This window comes from Chelonoidis abingdonii, chromosome 22, assembly GCF_003597395.2.
Source record: "Chelonoidis abingdonii isolate Lonesome George chromosome 22, CheloAbing_2.0, whole genome shotgun sequence".
NCBI lineage: Eukaryota > Metazoa > Chordata > Testudines > Testudinidae > Chelonoidis > Chelonoidis abingdonii.
In genome coordinates, this window is record NC_133790.1 from 13,705,943 (window position 1) to 13,728,079 (window position 22,137).

Genomic DNA, 22,137 nt, shown 5'->3' on the forward strand with positions numbered 1-22,137 from the left:
TCGTATTTTATTGTTAAATTCCCACCACTTCCTTTTTCCTTTAATAAAGAAATTAATTGGCACCCCACCTGTGTGGTAATTGCTCCCCAAGATCCCATATACCTGCTGGCAGGGACATTTTTGACAATGAAAGTTTAACTTCTGGCGAATAAGACAGCACCACAAGAGAGGTGCTGGCATGTTGTGCTGGTGCATACCAGCTGAATCTAATCCCTGAATGTGGTTAGCTTTAGAAATGAAGTGGGAAAAGACCCTTGAAATGAGGATCAGTTGAGAAGTGTTGTGGTACTGGGGACTAGGCCTTTACGCGCTGAGCTTCCCAGACAGAGAGTTTGAGCAGGGTGCTGTGAAGCAGCACCTTAAGCACTGAGTGATCACTGACCTCCACAGGTAGGGTTTTTTGTTTTTTTTTAAAAAAACTGTCTTCAGGCAGTCCATGGGATTTGGGTACTGATTTTCCTCTCGCCTACCTGCTGTAAATAAGGAATAACTCCTCTGAAGTCAATGGGATCACACTGGTGTAAGTCTGGGGTAAGGTGTGGAGAAGGAAGGAGAACAGGGAGGGAGGAATAAAATGAGAAGGGGCAATAGGCTCTTTGGGACAGGGACCATCTTTTTGTTGTGTGTTTCTACCGCACCTAGCACTACGGGACTCTGGACCCATGACTGCGGCTGCTAGCCACTACCACAGTACAAATCATAATAACAGATAACAAATGGCGGGGGGAGTGAGAAATCTGGGACAACGGAGGAGTTGAAAGTATTAAAAAAAAATCAGTTTTCCTTCCACCCGTTTATCAGCCACTCTCGTCTCTCTCTCTCCCCACCTGCATTTTAAATATGAATATTTAATTTAGAACGTCCATGTAAGAGCACTACTGCATTGAGAGTGCGCTTTGTTAACTGGGTAAGGAACACGTCCTGGGCTGAATAAACTGAGGTCAATGGTGGGGGTGGCTACAGGAAATGAAGGCTTCAGTGACTGGTGTTTTGCTTCCATAAAGGAAACCAAGGTGTATCTCTTTAAAACATGAATTATTCCTCTGCTGCTTCCCACTAACTGCAGCTGTCTGAGGCTAGAGCGCGAGGGCAGATCAGCCTGTGGCAGCTGACTGGCAGCTTATTAAATTGATACTGAGTATTTCCCTGTTGGAGATAACAGTCTTAGCAAAGAGGGGAATAAAGGTTCTTCTCGCTTCTAGGAAAGAGAGAAGAAAGGGCTGAGTTACATGCAGCAGCCTGTTTCCCACCGATAGCAGGGAAAAAACAGTCCTTCCAATATCCTTTCAGCTGCTTGATGGCAGGCAAGGAACGTGTTAATTGAGCTTAGAGTGACCAGATGTCCTGATTTTATAGGGACAATCCCAATTTTTGGGTCTTTTACTTATATAGGCTCCTTTTACCCACCCCCCACCCCCGTCACAATTTTTCACACTTGCTGTCTGGCCACCCTAATTGAGCTGTACTGGGGCTAATAAATAATGGAATGGCTGAAAGAGGGAGGCATCCCTTTGACCTCAATAAGGTCAGACCCGCCTCCGCTAGCACTTAGAGTCATAGACTATCAGAGTTGGAAGGGACCTCAGGAGGTCATCTAGTCCAACCCCCTGTTCAAAGCAGGACCAACCCCCAGACTGCACTTGGGATTCCTGGGACGCTTTCTGCTAATAACACAAATAGAGCTGACTGGTCAGGTGTGAAATACCCACAAGCCTTGTCTGCAGTTTGGTTGGAGGTGACATCCACTGGTGCCCAGCCCAGCACCATTACTAACCCCTAGTGTAGACAGACAAAGCCGCTAGAAGCCAGGGTTTGCACTGGAGCAGCTTACCCCTACATGAAACCAAATAAGTTGTACCGGTGCAAATCGTAGCTTATAGACCGTGTTTGCGCTGGCAATACTGGTGGCTGAAATTGTGACACATCCCCATAGCAGACAAGGCCCTATGCGTTCCAAATCCACAACTTTGAATCCTAATTCCAGGACCTTTCATTCTTCTGAGGCTGGGTTGTTTCAATGAGACATTAAAAGAGTGTGCTCCTGGCTCTGTGTGGCCAGTAAAGTTTCATGGACAGGTCTGAGAAAAGGAAAGGGTTTGTCCCAGTGTCCTTGGCTAACACACATACACTCACTCTCTCTCTCCGCTCTGCCTCCTTTCCCCCTGCTCTGTTTCTTTGTGCCGGCTGGTTGCTGCTCTGCACTGTACCGCAGTGAACTTATACATATTTCAGTGATGTTGTGTAACTTTATCTAGTTTGTAAAGCCCTCAGGGGTGACAATGTCTATAAAAAAGTACATTTATTATTATTTAAATTTCCATTTGGGGAAAAAACCAATGAAGTGCTGGTAAAAGCAAATTTTGCATTGTACTGTTCTGAGGGTTTGCAGAAATCAGGGACTGTGCATTTTCCCCATGAGTGATTAAAATTATAGTCTAGATTTTTTTTTGTGTGTTCTGGCTACTTTCTAAAAGGTTGTTTTGGGCCACAGTTAGGTCACTACCAGTACGTGATCTCATCAAGTAGTGGAGTCTTCCTTACAACATCAGAGAAATGTCACAGTACTAGGTGCTGATTAGTCATTGCAAATCATTTATTTAACTCATATCTCCTCCCTTTTCCCCCCTGCTGGCAAATTATCCACCAACAGGTCATGATTCAAATGAATGTATTTGCAGTTGTTCTGTGGATCGTTCGTGTGAACTAACATTAGCCTATGGATTATTCACAAAGTGGTTTCCAAAAGTGCTTGTTGCTCATTACTTGCACTGTATGATCGCTCAGCTGAGTCATATGGTGGTGGTGTTTTCCCTTCACCAGTTACCCACAACATCAATAATCATTCCAAACTCCTATGCCAAATATAGACGGAGCTTTTCCGAAGCACCACGCGAGTCCCATGTCCAGGGTGGCTATTTCATAACCCAAACATTTGTGACGCTGTGGCTTTCAGCACGTGGTCTTGTGAACAAAAACTCACTCGTTGTGATGTTTGCTGTTAAGAGGTTATGAATGCCAGTGAGGCCAGTTCACGGGGTTTTATTCACAGGAGGGCTTGCGAATGTTTTTTGCGATAGTCATGTAGGTCTGGGGCCAACAAACTGGGCCTGATCCTTCACCTAAGGGCCTGATCCTTCATTTCATGCCCAGGAAAACTTCTGGTTTATTTGCTTGTGTTTTGGATCCTCAGTGTTACCACGTCCGTACTTAAAACTAAATGGGATGGTGCAGCTCAGATGCACTAAGGCCTGATCCAAAAGCTGTTGAAGTCAATGGAAAGACTCCCATTGTCCTTGATGGGCTTTGGATCAGATCCTAGTAGAGAACACAGTACTAAGAGCTTTGAATTCATGAGTTGTACGGGATTGCCGAGTTCCCAGACACTGGTTCTGTTGTAGGCATGAAGGGGCTCCTGAACGAGAAACTCTGAGCCATCAGTGCCATATCATGCATGTGCTTAAATAGCTAGGCCACATACAGGATTGTTATCAAAGCCTCTTCTGCTTAGCTGGAATGCTACTGAGTGGGGAGGCTGCTGGCATGAGGAGGAAAGAACCCTGGTTTAGTTGCTGAATAGGGTAGGAGAGGGGTTCCCAGCTTTGATGAGCAATTGTTCCAGCCTAGCACTGTGAGTGGAAGGACAGTGAACTCAGTGCCAGAGTTAAAAACCTCAGTCACATAGACCAGTGGTTGAGAACCACAGACAAGATGCTGAAGGGCCAGAGAAAGCTTTCCCAGCCCAGATTCTCCTGCAAAGAGGCACCTAATATAAAAGCCTGACTCTTTCCTGGAGGAGGAAACGTCAACTCAATAAATGTTCAAGTAAATAAGGTTAGTGAGTGATTTGCTGTGATATATCGTAGACAGTTCAGCTAATTCCTAAAGCTGGTTTAGTTACCAGAGCTGATGGACCTGGAACTCGTCTCAGTGAGGGTGGGATGGAATAAAGAGCAATATGATTGTTCTCCATTTGGATTTCCTTCCTTCCCCATTTACTGCAGACAAATCAGCTTTTCAGGACCAAATTACGGATGGGCGAACTTGTTCAGAGAAAGCAAAACCCTCAAACCTCACCCAAACTGTGAACTGTGTAATTTATTCCCAAAGGCAAGGGCTAATTAGCATTTATTTATTTTAAGATACTGATATTTGCATGCCCTGGAACTGGAAGGTAGAAACTGTTTGGAAGTTCACTGACAAGCCTGTTCTTGTTCTCCAGCCCAATTTTGAATACTTTAGTTAGTTTTGTATGTTTCAGTTCGGCATCTAAACCTGTGCTTACCCAGACGAACCAGGCCTTGAGAGATTCACTCCTGTGGGGCATTGCTGGATAGTTCAGTACTTGAATTCTTGAACTCTCCACATGTGGCGTCTTGAGCTCTGCCTTGCTGGGCTCCTAGCTGCAATAAGGGCTTAGAAAGCATCTGTAACTCCCCAGCCAGAGATTTTCCTGATGGGAGAAATCCCCTGTGGGGGTAAAGTTAACATAACTGTCTTCTCTCTCTGTCAAAGACACACCCCAACATCCATCCATAGTGGAGATGGGCAGGCAAGGGGCATGGCTGGAGTATGCTTTGCTCCCACTATGCTTATCTAGGAAATGTTTCCTGGAGAGCTGTTTCTTTCTGGCACAGTTTACAGCAGCCCCTGGGCTGCTTTAAACTACCCCAGGGCTGGTGCCAAATTGGCCAGAGGATCAGGAAGCCACAACCAGTCCCTCCCCCACCCCCTCCGGGCTGTGCCCAGCAGAACTTGCACAGAGCAGTGACCCGTGGCCTTGGTTTCCAATGAGGCCAATGGAATGTAGGGTTAGGTTTTCAATGTGGATTCAGTGGGCAAAGCTCTGCCTTCACCTACAGGCACTCAGCTCTGGTTGGCAACGCTGAATTCAGTGGGTGCATGGTTCCTCTTCTCAAGCATCTAGTTCTGGCTGCTGTCAGCAACAGCAAAGTGGCTTAGATGGATCATGGGTCTGATTCTATATTCTTACATGGAGCTGTTACAGGACGGGGAACTCTTAGTACATCAGACAAAGGATGCAGGGGACAAGTCCTCTCCTTTTACAGAGGCTCTTTCTCCACTCTTCTTGAATGTAACCCTTGTGCCCACACATCTAGAATTTGATCCGATGTCCTTTACTGGTGAGTTCAGGGCGTGGCTCAATAAATCTGACATTGTGCTCGAGGGGATGTGTGGGGAGGAGGGTTAAACTGCGAGGTAAGTATGAACCCGTTTGACTGACTTTCAAAATGGTAGGATGTGGGCCAGCCCTGTACTCCCCATTCTCAAGGAAGGAGCCCAGACAGCAGAGAGAGAACTAGGGAGAAGGCCTGCGAGCTAAGGGCATGTCAGCAGTTCTGAGATCACCTGGAAAAGAGACCTGTGTTGATGATGTCTCGTCATTTTCAGTCTTTTTGTGGTTAAGAGAGGCGTTGCTCTCTCCCCTTCTTTCATTGCTGCTGCTGGAGCACCCTCTTGTCTCTGACTGCCCTTGATGTCCCCTCCCACGTGGAGTACATGGAAGGAGATTGCACACTGGCTTGTTGATATAAATGAGGTTTGAATGAGCCTGTCAATTAACCTGAAAATTACAATGATCAGTTACACCCCAGGCTGACTCAGCCCTGGTGCCAGGAGGTACAGGTGCTGAGACGTATTCCTGAGACGGGATCCAAACTCTTCTGCCAGCAGTTCTGTACCATATGTTGCTATAGTAATTGCTTATTTGTTTATTGAATGGAACAATAAAGTGTTGTCTAAATCCCAGCCGATGGCATGAGTGCAAACTGGGCTGCCAGAAGGCTACACTGATATAAGTGCAGCTTCATTCTTGATGAGAGCATTAAACCCCCCATTTCCTAACAAACAGCTGCCTTTGCATGCATGAACAGGGAAAGACAAAACTTGCTCTGTGTTTGTCATAGCGATGGCTTCCAGGATATGCACAGTGAGCATTTAAAGCAGGGGTGGGCAAACTTTTTGGCCCGAGGGCCACATCACGGTTGCGAAATGGTATGGAGGGCCAGGTAGGGAAGGCTATGCCTCCCCAAACAGCCTGGCCCCTGCCCCCTATCCACTCCCTCCCACTTTACACCCCCTGACTTCCTCCCTCAGAACCCCCGACCCATCCAACCCCCTCTTCTCCTTGTCCCCTAACTGCTCCCTCCTGGGAACCCCTGCCCCTAACTGCCCCCTGGAACCCTACCCCCTATTCAACGCCCCTGATCCCAGTTCTCTGACTGCCCCCCTGACCCCTATCCACATCCCCACCCCTGAAGGGCCCCCTGGGACTTCCACCCCCTATTGAACCCCCCCTCCCTGTCCCCTGACCACCCCATCCCGGGACCCCCTGCCCCCCAGCCCCTTTCAGAATGTGACTATGAACATGGATGGAAGACTCAGGAAGAGCAGGGGCAGCCATGCAGCCAGAGAGAAGCGGTGGTTTCCCCTTCAAAGTGCTGCTTCTCTCAGGCTGGCTGCGCAGCCACCTGGTGCTCCTCTGAGTCCTCCGGCCTGTGCTTGCAGTTCTCATGCCGCCCGCACCTCCCACCTGCTCTCCTGAGGCTGTGGGTGAGCCTCCCTCTCTGCCCCACCCCCACGGGAGGTGCGCTGGTGCTGAGCTGCCCGGCAGCGCAGTGAACTGAGGCTGCAGGGGAGGGGCCAGGGGCAAGCCTTCCGGCAGGGAGCTTACAGACCAGGCGGGGTGGTCCCGTGGGCTGGATGTGTCCCACAGGCTGTACTTTGCCCACCTCTGTTTTAAAGTCATGGGCCTAGGGCAACTGTCAGGGAGCAGATCGCAACTCCCAAATTCCACCTTGGTATAAGTTAGAGCAGCCCCCAGGCTGCTGTAACTTACAGCGGCTGACAGTGGTCCCCAAGAAACTGTCCACCAGCCTGGGGACAGCCAGAGCACAGATTGCCGTGGCCACTTCTCCTTCCCATCCCTGACATTGCCCCTTCCCTGAAGGCTGAAGGAAAGGTGGTATAGGAGCTGGCTCTATGTGTGCTAGGGGCTCTCCCACACGCTGGGGTGTGGGGGGTTATCTCCAACTGGAGAATTATGAGCATGGTCTACTCCCTTTCCACAGACAAGGCTAGAGAAGCTGGCCCGTAGAGCCTGTCACCCAGACAAGCCTGCAAGTGAATTGTTGCAAACATGACTTCAGGGAGCAGGGTTTTCTAAAACAATTAGTCCTGTATTATTGGCTGGTTTTATACACTTGTGATGCAAGAACAAGCATGTTTATCTGACTGTTTACATAACATCCCATGACCATTTCAGTAGAATGTGCGCTAGGACTTCCCTTTTAAAAAAACTAAAATGCTGGCCCAAGAAATTACCACTATGACAGCCAGCATTAGGCTTACCGAGGGCTGAGCAGACATTATCCACTGAAACTGCTTTTTGGTGGGAAACTGGGTTTTTGACTAAGCAGACTCTAAGCAGACTCTTTCATCGAAAGTATCTGCTTTCTATGGAAAATTAATTACTGTTTTGGAGGGGAGGAGGTCAAAATACCCAATGTCTTGAAAATCAAAATATTTGGGTCTTTGGCTGAAATTTTTCAGTATTTTGAATTTCTGCCAAAATGTAGACATTTTCTGGTTTTTGCCAAAATTTTCCATGGGGAGGAAAAAAACATTCAATCAGTTCTAGGTAATCCCCTTCCCCCCACTAAATAGTCTCCCCTCTCTCCTCCCGTAATAATGATACCACCACCCTGAGCTAACACTTCTTATCAGTAGATCTCAAAGTGCTTTACAGAGAAGGTCAGCACCATTATCCCCACTATACAGATGGGGAAAGTAAGGCTCAGAGAAGCCCAGGGTCAGTAACTCAGTAGCAGAGCCAGGAAGGAAGCCAGGTCTTCCCAGTCTAGTGCACTGCCCCCTAGGCCACACTGCCTGCCCTTTTTTGGCTGGACATTGTCTATAATTTTTAGTTCAAAGGCACTAAAACTCTTCCTTTCTTTGACTCATTGAGAGAGAAAACTTCCTTCCCCCTTGTAGACCAATTCTCAGCTGACTGAGTGTGTGATGCAGGGTTTTCACCATCTGCCTAAGCATCAGGGACCAATTCTCTGTTGCCTTGCTCCATGTGTGATCATTGACTGCAGTGAAAAGTGGATGTAGAATGTTCCTAATTCACAACAGTCCTGCTTTATGCCCATTTTGCACTGCTGTAAATCCCTCTTCTAGGTGCAGGGCAACGTAGAGTCAGGCTGCAGGTATTGGTCCTGCCCTCAGCAGGATGCCAGAGCTGATGGATGCAGCCAATCCGATCACATATGGCAAACCTTGCGTTCCAGTCCCGGCTGCCCACAGCTGCCAGCTAACAAATGAACAATGCTTCAGTCGCTGTGTTCTCCCTGCCAGTTCTTCACTGATGGGGATGTACCATGTGCAACGGCATCAAAGGATGCTATGTTATACCACGAATGCTGGCACGGGAGCTGCTGTGTCTCAGAATTGTAGGCTGTGCCCTTCTGCATCAGCACTGTTGTTAACCTAATTGAATGTTTAAAAGTGAAAAAAGAAATCATTAGCAGTTGTATTAATGGCTACACCGAATTCTGTGTGCTGTATTAACTTGGATTAAACGGCTGTTTGGATTCAAGTGAACTCCTCTAGCATGAGCTAATGGAATTACTCCTTCAGTTCAGCAGCAGATGCAGCCAAATTCCTGGTCCTAATTCAAGCTGCAGTGTCTCCTCCTAATGAATTAATCAACTGAGTATGTGCATATTATATCATATTAGAGAGATGTGTCAACCTTTGGATGGAAATTATTGGTGCTTGTGTGGCTTGAAAAAACATTACCTCGGGAGAACGTGTCCCTTGGGAGAAATACGGCATCATACCCTTTGCTATAATTAGTGGGCATTGTTCCTAGGGTCATTTGGTCTCACAAAACTCATTTGAAAAACTTGTTAAGAAAAATCCAAATAACTGAAAGCAATTTCCCTATAATTAAGGGTTTGGGGTTTGTTTGTTTTTAGCTTCCACTCTTTAACTATAGCATTAGAGATAAAGTAAATCTTGATTCGGGCATTTGTACTGGACATTTAGGTTGTTGTAGGGTTGTTTTTTTTTACTCCTGTTGGCCATTAATCATTTGAAAGCAAGTATCTGCATTTTCTTCTTCTGTGTTTGAAGAGATAAGGCACTGGTAGCTTTCAGTGCCTTTTAAGGCATTTGTTTTTCATTGTCTTATTTGCAAGCAGTTTCTTACTGAAATTTTGCTTGGGGAGAGAGGGAGAGTTGTATGAATAAATAATATTTTAGTTCTCTGGCTGTTCTGAAAAGTAAAAAAATATATATATATTCATTTTAGGTCAACCCGAAACAATTTTTTTTTTCAAAATTTTCAATGAACCAAAATGTGAAAATAAAATTAATTTAGATTTGTTTTCTTATCAAACTGTTGATTTTTTTAAAATAAAATTGAAGTAAAATTTGAAACAAAATGTCTTTTGGGATCAATAAATCAAAGCATTTGGTTTTGGAAATGTTGAAATGAAACTTCCATTTTTTCAGATTTTTTTTCTAAGTTTTTTTCCAACTGGAACAATTTGATGAATTTGACACAAATCAGCGTTTTGGCTGACTTGAATCTGCATTTTTGTCTGAAAAATTTCATCCAACTCTAGAAAGAGGGGGCAGAGTTAAGGAGATTGGAGCATCCTAAAGTGCTACCTGTTGTTTGTTTCTTTTCCTATTGCCCTTCCCATCTGGAATCATTTGGAAGAAGGCAGAGAGGGAAGATTATGTTTCAAAGCTTTATTGAATGACATATATATTATATACACATAAAAATAACACCATAACTGCAATGCATCAAAGGAGAGTTTTTATACAGGCCAGCTGTGGCCTGATTAGGGTGTGGCCCAGCTGCGGCCGCTTCCCCAATCAGCCCAGCTTTTAGATCTGCAGCTTTTAAGCCCTTCTTGCCCCTGCCACAGCCCTCTCCTGGGCTGTTTTAAGCCCCAAAGGGCAGCAGTGGGTAACCACCTGCTACACACCCACATCTACAAAGTTGTGTGCCCTTTTCTTTGCCTTTCTTCTTCCAGTGCATTCTCCAGGAGGGCTACAGGGAAGCTGATTTAGTTAGGTCTGCACTGTACAAAAGGTTTTGCTACAACTAGAGGATAAATGACACTGTCTCCATGGCTGTGGAGGAAACCAAATTAAACCCCACAGTCCCTGGCAGTCGATGGGCTGACGTAGGGCTTCATGTCACAGGTGATTTCTCAGGAGCAATTTGTGTAGCTAATTGCTGTCACCAATGTTTTTCGTATGCAAAGGGACAGATAAAGCCGCAGAAGCAAACACTGATGACAGCATTCAGCCTGGCTTTCAGACCACGCTTACCAGAAGATGGGATAAGCGTTAAGTCTGTAGTCTTTGGTAGCTGATACGTTCCTAGCAGCTGAGTTACTTGAATCTGGGAGCTACATTTAAACAATGTGAAAAAAGCAGCATAAGCAATTTTCCCTATTTTAATACTGTGCAATCACGTTAAAATGAGCCAACTGAGGGCAAGGAAATAACTGAGTAGCCAGAGAGAGACCAGGAACCAGAGGCCTGGCTCTTGGAAAGAAATGGCTGATTTTACTCTCAAAGCAAGCACAAGGAAATCTACAAGGGAGTTGTGTAAGTTTGAGCCCACTTAACCCAGTGCATTAATAGGGGCTTGAGAACTCTCTGTCCTTGAAGGGTGTTGGGAAACTGAGCAGTCAAGCATCAGTGGTAAGCAGATATTGACTCACAGCATTAATCTTACCAAAATAAGTTAATGGTGTATTGACCAAGGTAAACACCTAAATCAATGTCAGGCCTTAGTGGCTTGGTAGATCAATATGTCTTTTGATACTGATAAAAAACACACAGGAGTCATGTATTCACAGTAAGATAAAGTTCTTCTCTGCACCTCCTTCTGCATTGACCAGATACAAGAATGGGAGTAAATGGAAGGCCTCCTTGGAGATGATCAGGCATTGGCCAGAGAGGTGGTGGTTAGGTTTCTTATGGACCATACTACTCTAGATTATAAAAAATAACTCTAAATACATACACTGAGGTTGCTGGCAGAGAGATGGCTAAACATGGGGGGAGGGAGGTAGGTATAAACCCATCCGCCCTTCCTCTTAAATAAATAAAAATCAGGACTGTCCTCTGAAAATCATGGGCAACTCTTAATGGTTTGGTTCTCCTCCACTGAACAAAGATTGACTTTTACTTGTGCAGCAAGAGCCAGCGTAGCTGCCACTCATATATACAATGTGTGCCCCGTTATTACTGGCCATTTTCATAGCAAGAATGCGGCACAGCTTTGAGAATCGAGTTTTTACATATAAGCTTGCAGTAGAGGGCTCATTCATTGCTTCTTGGCATGTAGCACTAATTAGTTTGGTTTTAGTTATTTCTTGGCAATGAGATGGAAGATATTTGGGGGGGGGGTTTAAGAGCATTTAGTGTTCCTGCAAGATGGCAGAATGGTAGCTCTGAAGTATTCTTTTTGTCCTCCCAGTAGGAACAGTGCACACAGCCGCCCTGCCGATGGGCTTTAACCCTGTGCTAAAGGTAGCGGCTGAGAGGGGAAAGTCAATTTTCATAGACCATTCAGTTCTTGGTCTTTCTGCTGATCTTGCCAATAACAGAGGAATTATAGCTGTAATGGAAAGTTCTTCATTAAGAGCCGGATGCAAAGCCCATTGGAGTCAATGGAGGACTTTCCATTGACTTTGGCCCAGGCCCTTGGGAGTGTACAACAACTCCCAAATTCATTTTGCATAGGTGACCAAAGAACAAATCACTTCTGGTCAGGAGAAGGGTTGAACAAGTAGCCTAGATTTGAAAGGCTCCCTGTGCCATTATCAATGGGATATTATATTTTTAAAAGTTTTTTTTTTTAAGTTTATATGTATATACACATACAAAGGCCATTGGTCTCCTGGAAATGGCCATTTTAGTGTGGGTCAAATTATTTTTGGTCTAAATCTGTTGAACAGTTTCCCATTCTGTGGCTCTTGATGCCTCAGAAGAAATCTAACCCCCCCTTTCTGTTTATAAACCGTGCTGCTCATTTCTCACTTTGGTAACATTCTTATTTATGTGTTCATGTCAGCTGATTAGGAGAGTTGAAGAGAAGCTCTTTTGGTGTGTGTGACAGGATGGTTTCCCTGGAAGCCTATTGTAATTTTGTGTCTTCCTGAGTTTCCTGTTTAAGCTTTGGGCTCATCTGCTGGGGGTCTTGGGTGATTGCAGCTACTCTGAGAGCTGCCTGGAAATTTAGCTAATTGGAAATCATTTCATAAATTGCCACCTGGTTCCTATTAAGGAGCCTGATCCAACTCCTATTGAAGCCAGTGGAAAGACTCCCATTGACTTTAATGAGAGTTGGGTTGGGCCCTAAATCAGATGATGGTGAAGATGAGATATAAAATCATGTGAGCCTCTAATCTCTCTTCAGTGAAACCCACCAGCTTTGGTTTGCTTGAGTCTCAGTGAACCTCAGTGGCTGGTTTGCTCCTCATGGTTTTAATGATTTGAGGTTCCAAAACTCATCATGAAACTCGAAACAAAACAATGCAAACCCAAATGAAGTGCATTGAATCCAAAAACACTGGGCTGGCTCCACCCCACCCATGGCTCCCTAGCACCTCCCCACCTGCAGACATTTTCAGGGAGCAGATGAAAGCCCCTGTGCCCATGTTCAATCACTGGAGCCATGCCTTCTCCCCATCTGCAGTGTTTGGGGCACTAGCCTGCCACTCCCCAAAGCCTCAAGATATCTTCCTTGGATGAACTGTCCGTTCCAGGTCCCACTGCTGCCTCTCCACTTTCAATCTACCTCTTTCCTAGGCTTGAGATGTTCCCTGAGTGCCCTCGTGGTAAGAAAGCCCCAGTTTCCTGGTTATCAGGCAGTGTTTTCTGGGATGTCTTGGGCCCAAGAAGAGAATAAGTCAGTAACAAGAAGGCAGTAGGAAGTCCCAGTGGAGTAACTGAGGCCCTGTTGCTAAAGGAAAGGTGAATAGCCAGGCAGGCAGGCAGAAGTTTTATCCTGAGGATGTAGAGAGGAATGGGTCTACCTTGCCAATTCCAGCACCATCCAAACACTGTAGAGGAGAGGACCCCAGGAAACATAACTCCTGCCCCAAAGTCAGTACTATGTAGAGATGAAAAGCAGGTGAATTCTATTTCGCTCTTTGTTATTCAGCTCCCTTAATCCTCAGCAAGTCTCCCCAAACAGGTCTCTGCTAACAACCAATGGGTCCAAAGGGAGACTAAAAGATAGTTGCATAGGCCCATGTTTTATAGCGGCTGTTGCCATGATCAAAGATAGCTTGCAGCCGGATGGGAAAATTAAATGTCAGCATTGGAATGCATGAAGGTCACTGGATTCCATTACTTAAGTAATGTATACACATCCATTCTGACACATTCATTTGTTAACACGGACCACAAAGTTCAGTGAGGAACTCAGGTGTAGACATGTAAATGAGAAAGACGTCTCCATGCGGAACCGATGGGACCTTCAGACCCTGTCGTTCTATCGTCTCTTATTTCCCCCTTCTCCTTGCTTTACAGGACTGGCTGACTAAATTTGGCTACCTGCCTCCTCCAGGTCCTGTCACAGGACAACTGCAGACCCAGGAAGAGCTTGCAAAAGCCATCACAGCCATGCAGCAGTTTGGAGGCCTAGAAGCAACAGGGATACTAGGTCAGTCGGAAACAAGCACTTTCTTGTGTTTCATTTTGATGATCTGCTGCAGCGATGTCTCTTAATAAGATTGGGGCCGGGGGTGCATTCTCCTATACCACTGAGCCTGCAGAAGAATGACTGTGCCGGTCCCAGGAAGATCTAATGTGTCTGCAACAATGTACAGCCCAGTTTGCAGTTATAGGGAGTAATTACATGGCTCAGGTGCTTTGTTGCCTTGTGTTTTCAACAACATGAGACGGGCAATTATTTCATTAGGCCCACATGCCCATGGGGTTCGTATTGTGCTCAGAATATCTCTTGATGTGTTTAAAAAAAGGAGAGAAACCATCAGAACTGCTGGGCTTTTTGAATAATTGATCACATCATCCAATTGAGGAAAAAATAGCTAATTAATCACCCAGCTCCATATGTTGAGCTATTCTATTGTTATCCTTCTTTTTAACAAAGGGGTGGGGGTGGAAAGATTGTTTCTAAAAGACCAACTCACGGCTGTTCTTTTTGTCTTTTTCTCCTGCTCATTATCTTGTTTGCATTGAATTTGGAGACAGCTAGGTTTTTTTGGCTTTTCTCTTTGCTAAGAAAGCCAGAGCTATTGTCAGGCTCTCAGCCTCAGCAATTTGCAGCTGTAGAAGGATGGGCTCATGGCTAAACCACAGGGTCTAGGGGTTTGGGATTCTATTCCTGGCGGCTCTCTGCATGACTGGAGGCAAGTCCTTAACCTCTTTGCGCCTCGGTTTCCCTTTCTGTGACATTGGATTCATTAATGCTTTTGAAACAAGAGCCTCAGAAGGAAGGAATTGTAGAATTATGAAAGATTAGTACTGTTGTTGTTGTTTAGATACTGTGACACTGAGCACTCCTGTGTATCCTAGTGTTCTTCCACCTCTTCAAGAAAAGTAGTTGCTCTAGTTAAAAACATAACAAGTCAATTATTTTCTTGCCTTATTTATTCCCACCCAAAGCAGTTCAGAGTCTTACCATAAGGTTCACCACACCTGAGCCCTCTGACAGACTTCTCCCTGAGCTCCAGGGATGAGAGCTAGGAAACTGATCCAGCTCCTGCTGAAGTCAATAAAACGACTCCCTTGGAGTTCTGTGGGAGTTGGATCAGACCTCCGAAGTGCAAGTTGGAGTTGTCCAACCCAGAGCCGGCTTTAGGCCTATTCCATCAATTCCCCCGAATCGGGCCCCGTGCCTAAGAGGGCCCCGCACCCAGTGAGAATCCCTTCCCTGGCTAGAGGTGCCTTTTTAATCTTTACTCACCTGGCGGCACTTTGGGTCTTCAGCGTCACTTCAGCGGTGAGTCCTTTGCTCGCGCTGGGTCTTCGGCGACACTTCGGCGGTGGGTCCTTCAGTGCCACCAAAGACCTGGAGTGAGTGAAGGACCTGCCACCAAAGTGCCGCCAAAGACTCAGAACACCGCCCGGTGAGTACAAGCCCCAGGTGTTTTTTTACATGTGTGGTTTTTTGTTTTTTTTTAAGTCATCTCTGCCGGGCCCCATCAAAATTGTTTGAATTGGGCCCCACACTTCCTAAAGCCAGCCCTGGTACAACCCTTTGCAAGTCCAGGTTAGCTGAACCCCACTCTTTAAATGTTGGGACTGAGTCAAGTGCATTCCCGTCCAGACAGTTCAATCAGCCCCACGAGGAATTAGCAGTAGGTGAGCATCAAATAATTCCATGGTGAAGTTTGGTCGACATATGCACACACAAGACCGGGGCTGGGATTTTCAAAGTCGGTTCTGCTTTTCTCTGAATCCATTTGCTTGGCCCTAAAAAGAGGGGCGGAAGTATCATTGTAACCCTCCTCAAGTCTCTTTGTCTCTCCCTGCCTGCCCACAGATATTATGCAGAGAAGCAACCTGCTGTGGTGAGGTCAGTTTGCTTTCACTGCTTTTATTTAGGAGACAATTAGTGAGAACCTGCTAATTAGCAGGCTCTCCTCCTTTGCCAAGTCCAGGCTGTGTCTTGGCAGGTCTCCGCAAGTCCTTCTCTGAGTAGTTGCTTCCCATGTCATTTAAACAGCTCTCTGTCCACATTTCTTATCAGCTCATCACTGAGATGCTTGCTTTCCATTTTTAATTAAATACATGTAATTATCTTTCTTTCACATCTTATCAGAAACACCAAGAGGCCCGGGAGCAAGGTGGGTTTCTTGGTTTGGGGTTTTTTGTGTGTGGAATTATGAACATAGTTTAAAATGGACTTCACAGTCTTTTCCTTGTAAATTGGGGGTTTGTGTTTTGGGATTTTTGTTTAAATAAAAATATTTAATTTCCCTTTTTTTAGAATAAAAAGTTAAGGCCAGATCTGTAAATTGGTGCGTCCACAGAGTCCTGCTGGTTGTGGAGCCAGCCCTTGACAATTTTATTCTGTTCCTAATAAAGAAACTTACTAATGAAGAAAAGAACATTAGTATCTTGCAAATCAATTTCCAGTCTAACACAGCTATGGTCTATTTGTATGCAAATACTATCCTGCTTTGCCAGGAGAATGGTGGGAATCCAGATTAAAGAAGAGACTCAGGGCCTGTCTACACAGAGCAGCAATGTGCTCTACGGCGGTGTGATTTCTAAAATGTTCTGAAGTGTTGCGCACTAACTGGTCCACGTAGACCATGCAGGTGTGAACCAAAAGTTGCACTTTAACGTAGTGGTGCACTTTTGGTTGTGCAGGTGTGAACCTAGTGCACTTTAACATAGAATACTGGGAAGAAATGTGCTGTCATCATTCTGCCTTGGTGCCGTTTGCCAAAGGGCGTGCATTATGAACAGGGCAGCAGGGATGACACGGCTCTTGGTTTCCTATTTCGCAGCTTTTAAAATAGTACATAGCCAGTGTTAAGGCCAGGCCTAACCCATGCATTCAAAGAGGCCTCCTATTCACAATACTTTTTTGTACTTTGCTTGCTAACTGCCTTGCTAACAGCTTGGCTCCCCGCCTCCCGCCTCCCCCGAAGGTGATTCTTGGGAAAGATAAACCGGTCCTGCAACAGTGTTTTTGCTCCAGTTGTGTCATTTTGGAAAATGAGACTTTGTCCTCATTTTGGGACTTGTTAATGATTACTGCTATCCTGTTTAAGGTGGGGTTTTGAGAGACAGAGGTTTAATATCCAAAGCATTATAGCAATGCAATCCGCTCCATGACCAGGAATGTTCAGTGTCAACACACACAACTATTCCAGCGTGTGTGTGTGTGTGTGTGTGTGTGTGTGGGTGTGTGTGTGTGTGTGGAGGTGGGACATGGCCTCAGCTGCACAGCTGTTCCTAATCAACTCCACCTTTACCCCGATATAACGCAGTAAAGCAGTGCTCTGGGGTGGAGGTTGCACACTCTGGCGGATCAAAGCAAGTTCGATATAAAGCGGTTTCACCTATAGCGCAGTAAGATTTTTTGGGTCCCGAGGACAGCGTTATGTCAGGGTAGAAGTGTATGAAGAACCTTGTTAATATCAGCAACCCCCTTGTGAGACACATTCCATCGTCTCTACTGCCAGGCCGCGTATGGCACTGGATCGATTGTGGGGAAGAAAATGGCACCCAGTGCGCCGTAGAAGTTCTAGAAGTAGAGTCATCAGTGCTATTTTCCCCATATAGTTTCTTTAGGCAAGGGAGAGATTTCCCACTCCCTAACCCAGCCCTGGTTGCTGGGCATTTCCAACCATGTTAAAAGTTACAGTCTGGATCAATACGGTTTTAAAAGCCTACAGCTCTGTCGACAGCCCTGTGGTGAGCAAAAAGTGAAGATGGAGGAGCATTCCCTTCTAGGTCAGGGAGAGATTGAAATGGCTGCAGGCGTGTTTTAAGAGGTATGTTTTCACTGCTGCATTGCCACCGTTTGCCTGATAAGCCCACCGCATTGCACAAAACCAAGGCATCTGTAATGCTCATTCCCTCCCTCCCCTGTGCTCCCCTCAGTGTCGTAAGGAAGTGAAATTAATATTTTTAACACCTGGTTTCACCCTCTGAAAGCAGAGACATTAGACCAATTTCCTTCACAGTATTTCAAGGTGCTTTTTTTTGTGTGTGTGTTCTTCTTTGAAATCTAGATGAAGCTACACTGGAATTAATGAAGACACCTCGTTGCTCTCTACCTGATCTTGCTGAGTCAGAGACCAGGAAGAAGCGGCACACTCAGGCCGTGACAAAGTGGAATAAAAGGAACTTATCTTGGAGGTAGGCATTCATCTTTCACTATTTCAGTGTCACAATGAGGAATTGATCATAGATAGAGCTGAGTTAAATAAGACTTGCAATGAGGTGGAACATGGCTGTGTTAAAATGTGTTCTTTCATGCTCCCAGACCCCATCAAGCCAGGTTTTTAAACTATTTTTCGCACCTGCCCTAACTACAGTCTCGATTCCCAGTCCTACAGCAAACTGCAATCGCAAACCCATATCTGATAGATCTGACCCACTGAAGTAGCTAGGTTTCTTTAGCAGTGGCGGCTCTAGCTTTTTTGCCACCCCAAGCACGGTAGGCAAGCTGCCTTCGGCGGCACACCAGTGGGAGGTCCACCAGTCCCGTGGATTCAGCGTACCTGCCGCCGAATCCTTGGGACCAGCGGACCTCCCATAGGCAAGCCACCGAAGGCTGCCTGACTCCCATCCTTACAGCGACCGGCAGGGCGCCCCCCGTGGCTTGCCGCCCCAGGCGTGCACTTGGAGTGCTGGTGCCTGTAGCCGCCGCTGTTCTTTAGCCAGGTTGCAGCGGTTGGAGTTTATTTGTCTTGAATGCTTTGGGTTCGCGGCTTCTCTTTGTCAGACTCCAGCGGGTTTGGACCTCCGCGGATTCTCCTCCTGGTGGAGAGAAGAGGATGTATGAGCCGTTTTTGGACCCACAGATGATCTTTTCCCCACCCCTTTCTCTCCCTTTTTTAAAAACCATGTGTAAGCCACACCCATTCAGTGTGGCATTGTGTTTCCCTTGAGAGGTTGAGGAGCCTGCTATGGCCTCTGTTAATGGAGTCTTTTAGCCAAGGCACCGTTTAGATCCACAAGTCTCAGGTTCGAGCTTTGCTGTTGATAACCCACCCTGGGCGCATGATATTACACATATGGGATGCTCTTTACCTGTCTCCCCCGGTGGAGATTGGAAGCCTTGTGAGCCTTTTGGGACCCATGGTTTGAGCGTTGGCCTGCTAAACCCAGGGTTGTGAGTTCAATCCTTGAGGGGGCCATTTAGGGATTTGGTGATTGGTCCTGCTTCATGCAGGGGGTTGGACTAGATGATCTCTTGAGGTCCCTTCCAACCCTGATATTCTGTGATTCTGTGATGATTTCTTTCTCTTTCCTCCCCCACCCACTCTCTCTCCCCCTCAAAGACTATGGATCGTGCTGACTGTTCTTCAAACCATGACCAAAGAAAGCTGGATGCTGCTTTCCCTGGTCATTGACTTGCCTGTAAAGGGTTGCTGCAGAGTCAAACTAGCTGATCCTGCTATCCCAGAAACTCGAGCTCACAGCTTGTAGAGAACTCCCTGTTAATAAGGTCCAAGCTGAAAGGCACCAAGCCAGATGTAAACTTTGAGTCCAAACGTATTAGTGTAATCATTAGCTTTCTAGAGGCAGCCCTTTCAGTAATAATGTACCTTGACCCAGCTACTGCAGTTGACAGGTGTTGAAACGGTGACCTTAGGTGGAAAATTGCTTTATTTTTCAGCATTATCCAATGAGGATCTTATTTTGAGGGGTGATCTAAATAACTAGCATTTAGCTGTTAATTTCAGCATGCAAAGCTCATGGAGAGATTCTAAGAATGAGACCCTAAGGTGCTGCTATTAATTAGTTCTTAATGATCAAGTGAAGACCAGCAGGTGGAAGAGTGACCTCTTCTGGTTACCCAGTATAAGAGCCCAGAATCATTTGAGAGCTATCTGCTTAAGAGACTACCTTGCCCCTTAGCAGTTAAGATGAGTGCCTGGGATTCTCTTGATGTCTGTTCCAGAGAAAGAAATTCTCTTTGGGATGAATCAATGGAGCTTTCTGCCTCAGACATTCTGCCAGAGGCTCAGGGCCAGACCCTCAGCTAGTGTAAATTATGGAGCTACACCAGAGGTTCTGACTCTGTTTGGTGACCTTCATGGCATGTACCAAAGCATCCTGGTACCATGAGTCACTAGCACCCGGTTAGAGTGGGGAATCTAGAGAGGCAGTGGGCTCAAGTCAACCATTCAGTTGACTTGACCTGTCTGGCACGTGTCCATTTCAGATTCATTATGAGGTTTTGTGATGCATGCGCAAAGGAGTCTATAAAAAGGTGTCACTGGGTTTGTGTCTTGAAATGGTTTAATGTTGGTGATATAAAACTTCCATCTCCTGGCAACTGGGTTAGACTTTTTCTCCTTCTTCTGCTCCTTTCCAGTGGCTTATGTTCAAAGGGGTTGTGTTTTAGATTTGGAGGTTACCTGATCATGGGAGAAGCTATGGCACACAGAAATGATTATATGGTATTTATGCCCAACACTCAAGACTGGCATTAAAATGTACCAACCCTGGCACAAAATGCACTTGCCTTTACCATGGTGACTGAGGATAATGAAAATATGCTCATGCATCCAAAGAAATGGTGAGGCGGGATAAACAGGCCCATGGGAGTTGCTTTGGACTCCCCAGAAAGGGGCATCTGATATATTTTGTGATGATGGAAGAGCAAAGACATCAAGTTTAAACTGTGGAAACAAGATCTGAAGGTGATGCCGGTAAATCATGTCTCTATGTGATTTAGTCTCTGGTCCCTCCCCAGGTGCCTCTGTGCAACCAAACCCAAGCAGTTAGAGGTCTCAGAATAATGGGATAGGTGCTGCATACAACTGTAGGTCCATACACGTGCGTCCTTCCAAGATATAGCCCACATGGTAAATTTCCAGGAGAATAAGACACTCAACTCACCCTATTTTCAACAAGATTTTGGCTGGAAAATGTAACCTTACATAGTTTCCAAGACACTCAAAAAGTGTAATGCAATCAAGCTTGGAATGAAATAAGTTTGGGATTTATTTCTGATTTTTTCTGTTGAAATGACTTTAAAAACAATATTAACTGGAGCCCTGTTTCCCACGGGATGGCTTGTGTGAATCGAGCAGGGGAACTGGGCGTTGGTCTGTGGGGTAACAGCGCACTCTGCTGGTGCTAGCCAAAGTTAATTCAAATGTCAGTATGACACAAGAGAGGATAATAAGGGTTCATCATAACTGATAGTAATTAGAGAAAGGAACAGCGTGTGTTATCATCTGCTGCCAGTTTCCTGAAGGATATTCTCCCCTGATTTTCAGCCTAAATGTCCCTTTGTTTAATATCTTTTTGTTACTTCCAGTTATACCTTATTGAAGGACAACTCATATAGGGAATTTCCATAAGGAACTGCGATTGTTGCACTCTTCCCATAATGCGTTACATTTTTATTGCACTTTGCACCAACACTGCATGGTGAGTTAGTGATCAGTGATGAAAGGACTTGTACTAACTTAAAGGGCCTACGAGGGCCCAAAGAGTTAAAGGTGTTAACACAACTCTGTTACTGTCTAGCACTGAGCAGGGTGAAACAAGGTTTGAGGGCTGGTATACGCAGACCTTAGCTTGCTTAGTACCATGGCAAGCACACTGCTAAAGTTTGGAGATTTATGGGTTGGGTTATGTGAAAGAAAAGGAGCTAAAGCAAGTTTTAAAGCCCTTTAAAACTGAGATGGAATGAGTATATAAAACAAACTTAACCAAAACCTATCAATGTTCTTTTTAAAAAAGCTAACCTTTTACTGCACAACCTTTCCTGGGGCGGGGAGAAAGGAGCTAGTTTTGTTGCTTAATTCTGAGATGTGAAGGATGGTGTCATGGCTCATGGGTCTCAAACCCAGGCTCATAAGGCTGCTGAGAGCAGCCCCACTCCAACACTCCATCAAGCAGGCTGCTGAGACTAGCATACCTCAGATGCATGAAACCCAACCCCAGTGGAAGGCTCTGCCTCGAGGTTTGGTTGGCAGAGTCCCAGAATGGCTGATTGGCCCACTGGCCCTACTTAATCCAACAGCGAGCACAGGAAACCGAACTGGGTTGCACCATGCTGTGGACTGTGTGTGTCCTTGGCTTGATGTCCTGGCCTCTGACCTGTGGTTCCCAACCTCCAGTTTGTCACCTGACTCTGGTTCCCCCCTGGTGGTTCTGATCTCGTGTTTGTCTGCTGCTTCTGACCTGGTATCCTGACCGAACCAACTCTTGACTCCTGTCTTGCAGCCTCTGGTTCTGACTGCTAGATCTGGCTACCCACCACCATCCATGACAGATGGTCACTTTCTCTGCTTTTGACAAACAGAAAAGTGTGAGGGGAGATAGTAAAGACGGGGAAATATGGTTTTTGTTGATATTCTTGAGGTTCTGGGTTGACAGGTCAGCTGCAACAGCAGTTGCTCTGGGTTC

The 22,137-nt window shown here is 45.8% G+C and overlaps 1 protein-coding gene across 1 annotated transcript in view; it reads left to right on the top strand.

Moving 5' to 3' along the window:
* The window catches only part of MMP17 (matrix metallopeptidase 17), a 109,906-nt gene that overhangs the window by 59,940 nt on the left and 27,829 nt on the right, over window positions 1–22,137 (top strand). Inside the window, exons 2-3 of the mRNA XM_032805989.2 lie at window positions 13,591–13,723; window positions 17,775–17,901. Coding sequence (XP_032661880.1) covers window positions 13,591–13,723; window positions 17,775–17,901 — 260 coding nt within the window. The remainder of the gene's footprint in view (window positions 1–13,590; window positions 13,724–17,774; window positions 17,902–22,137) is intronic.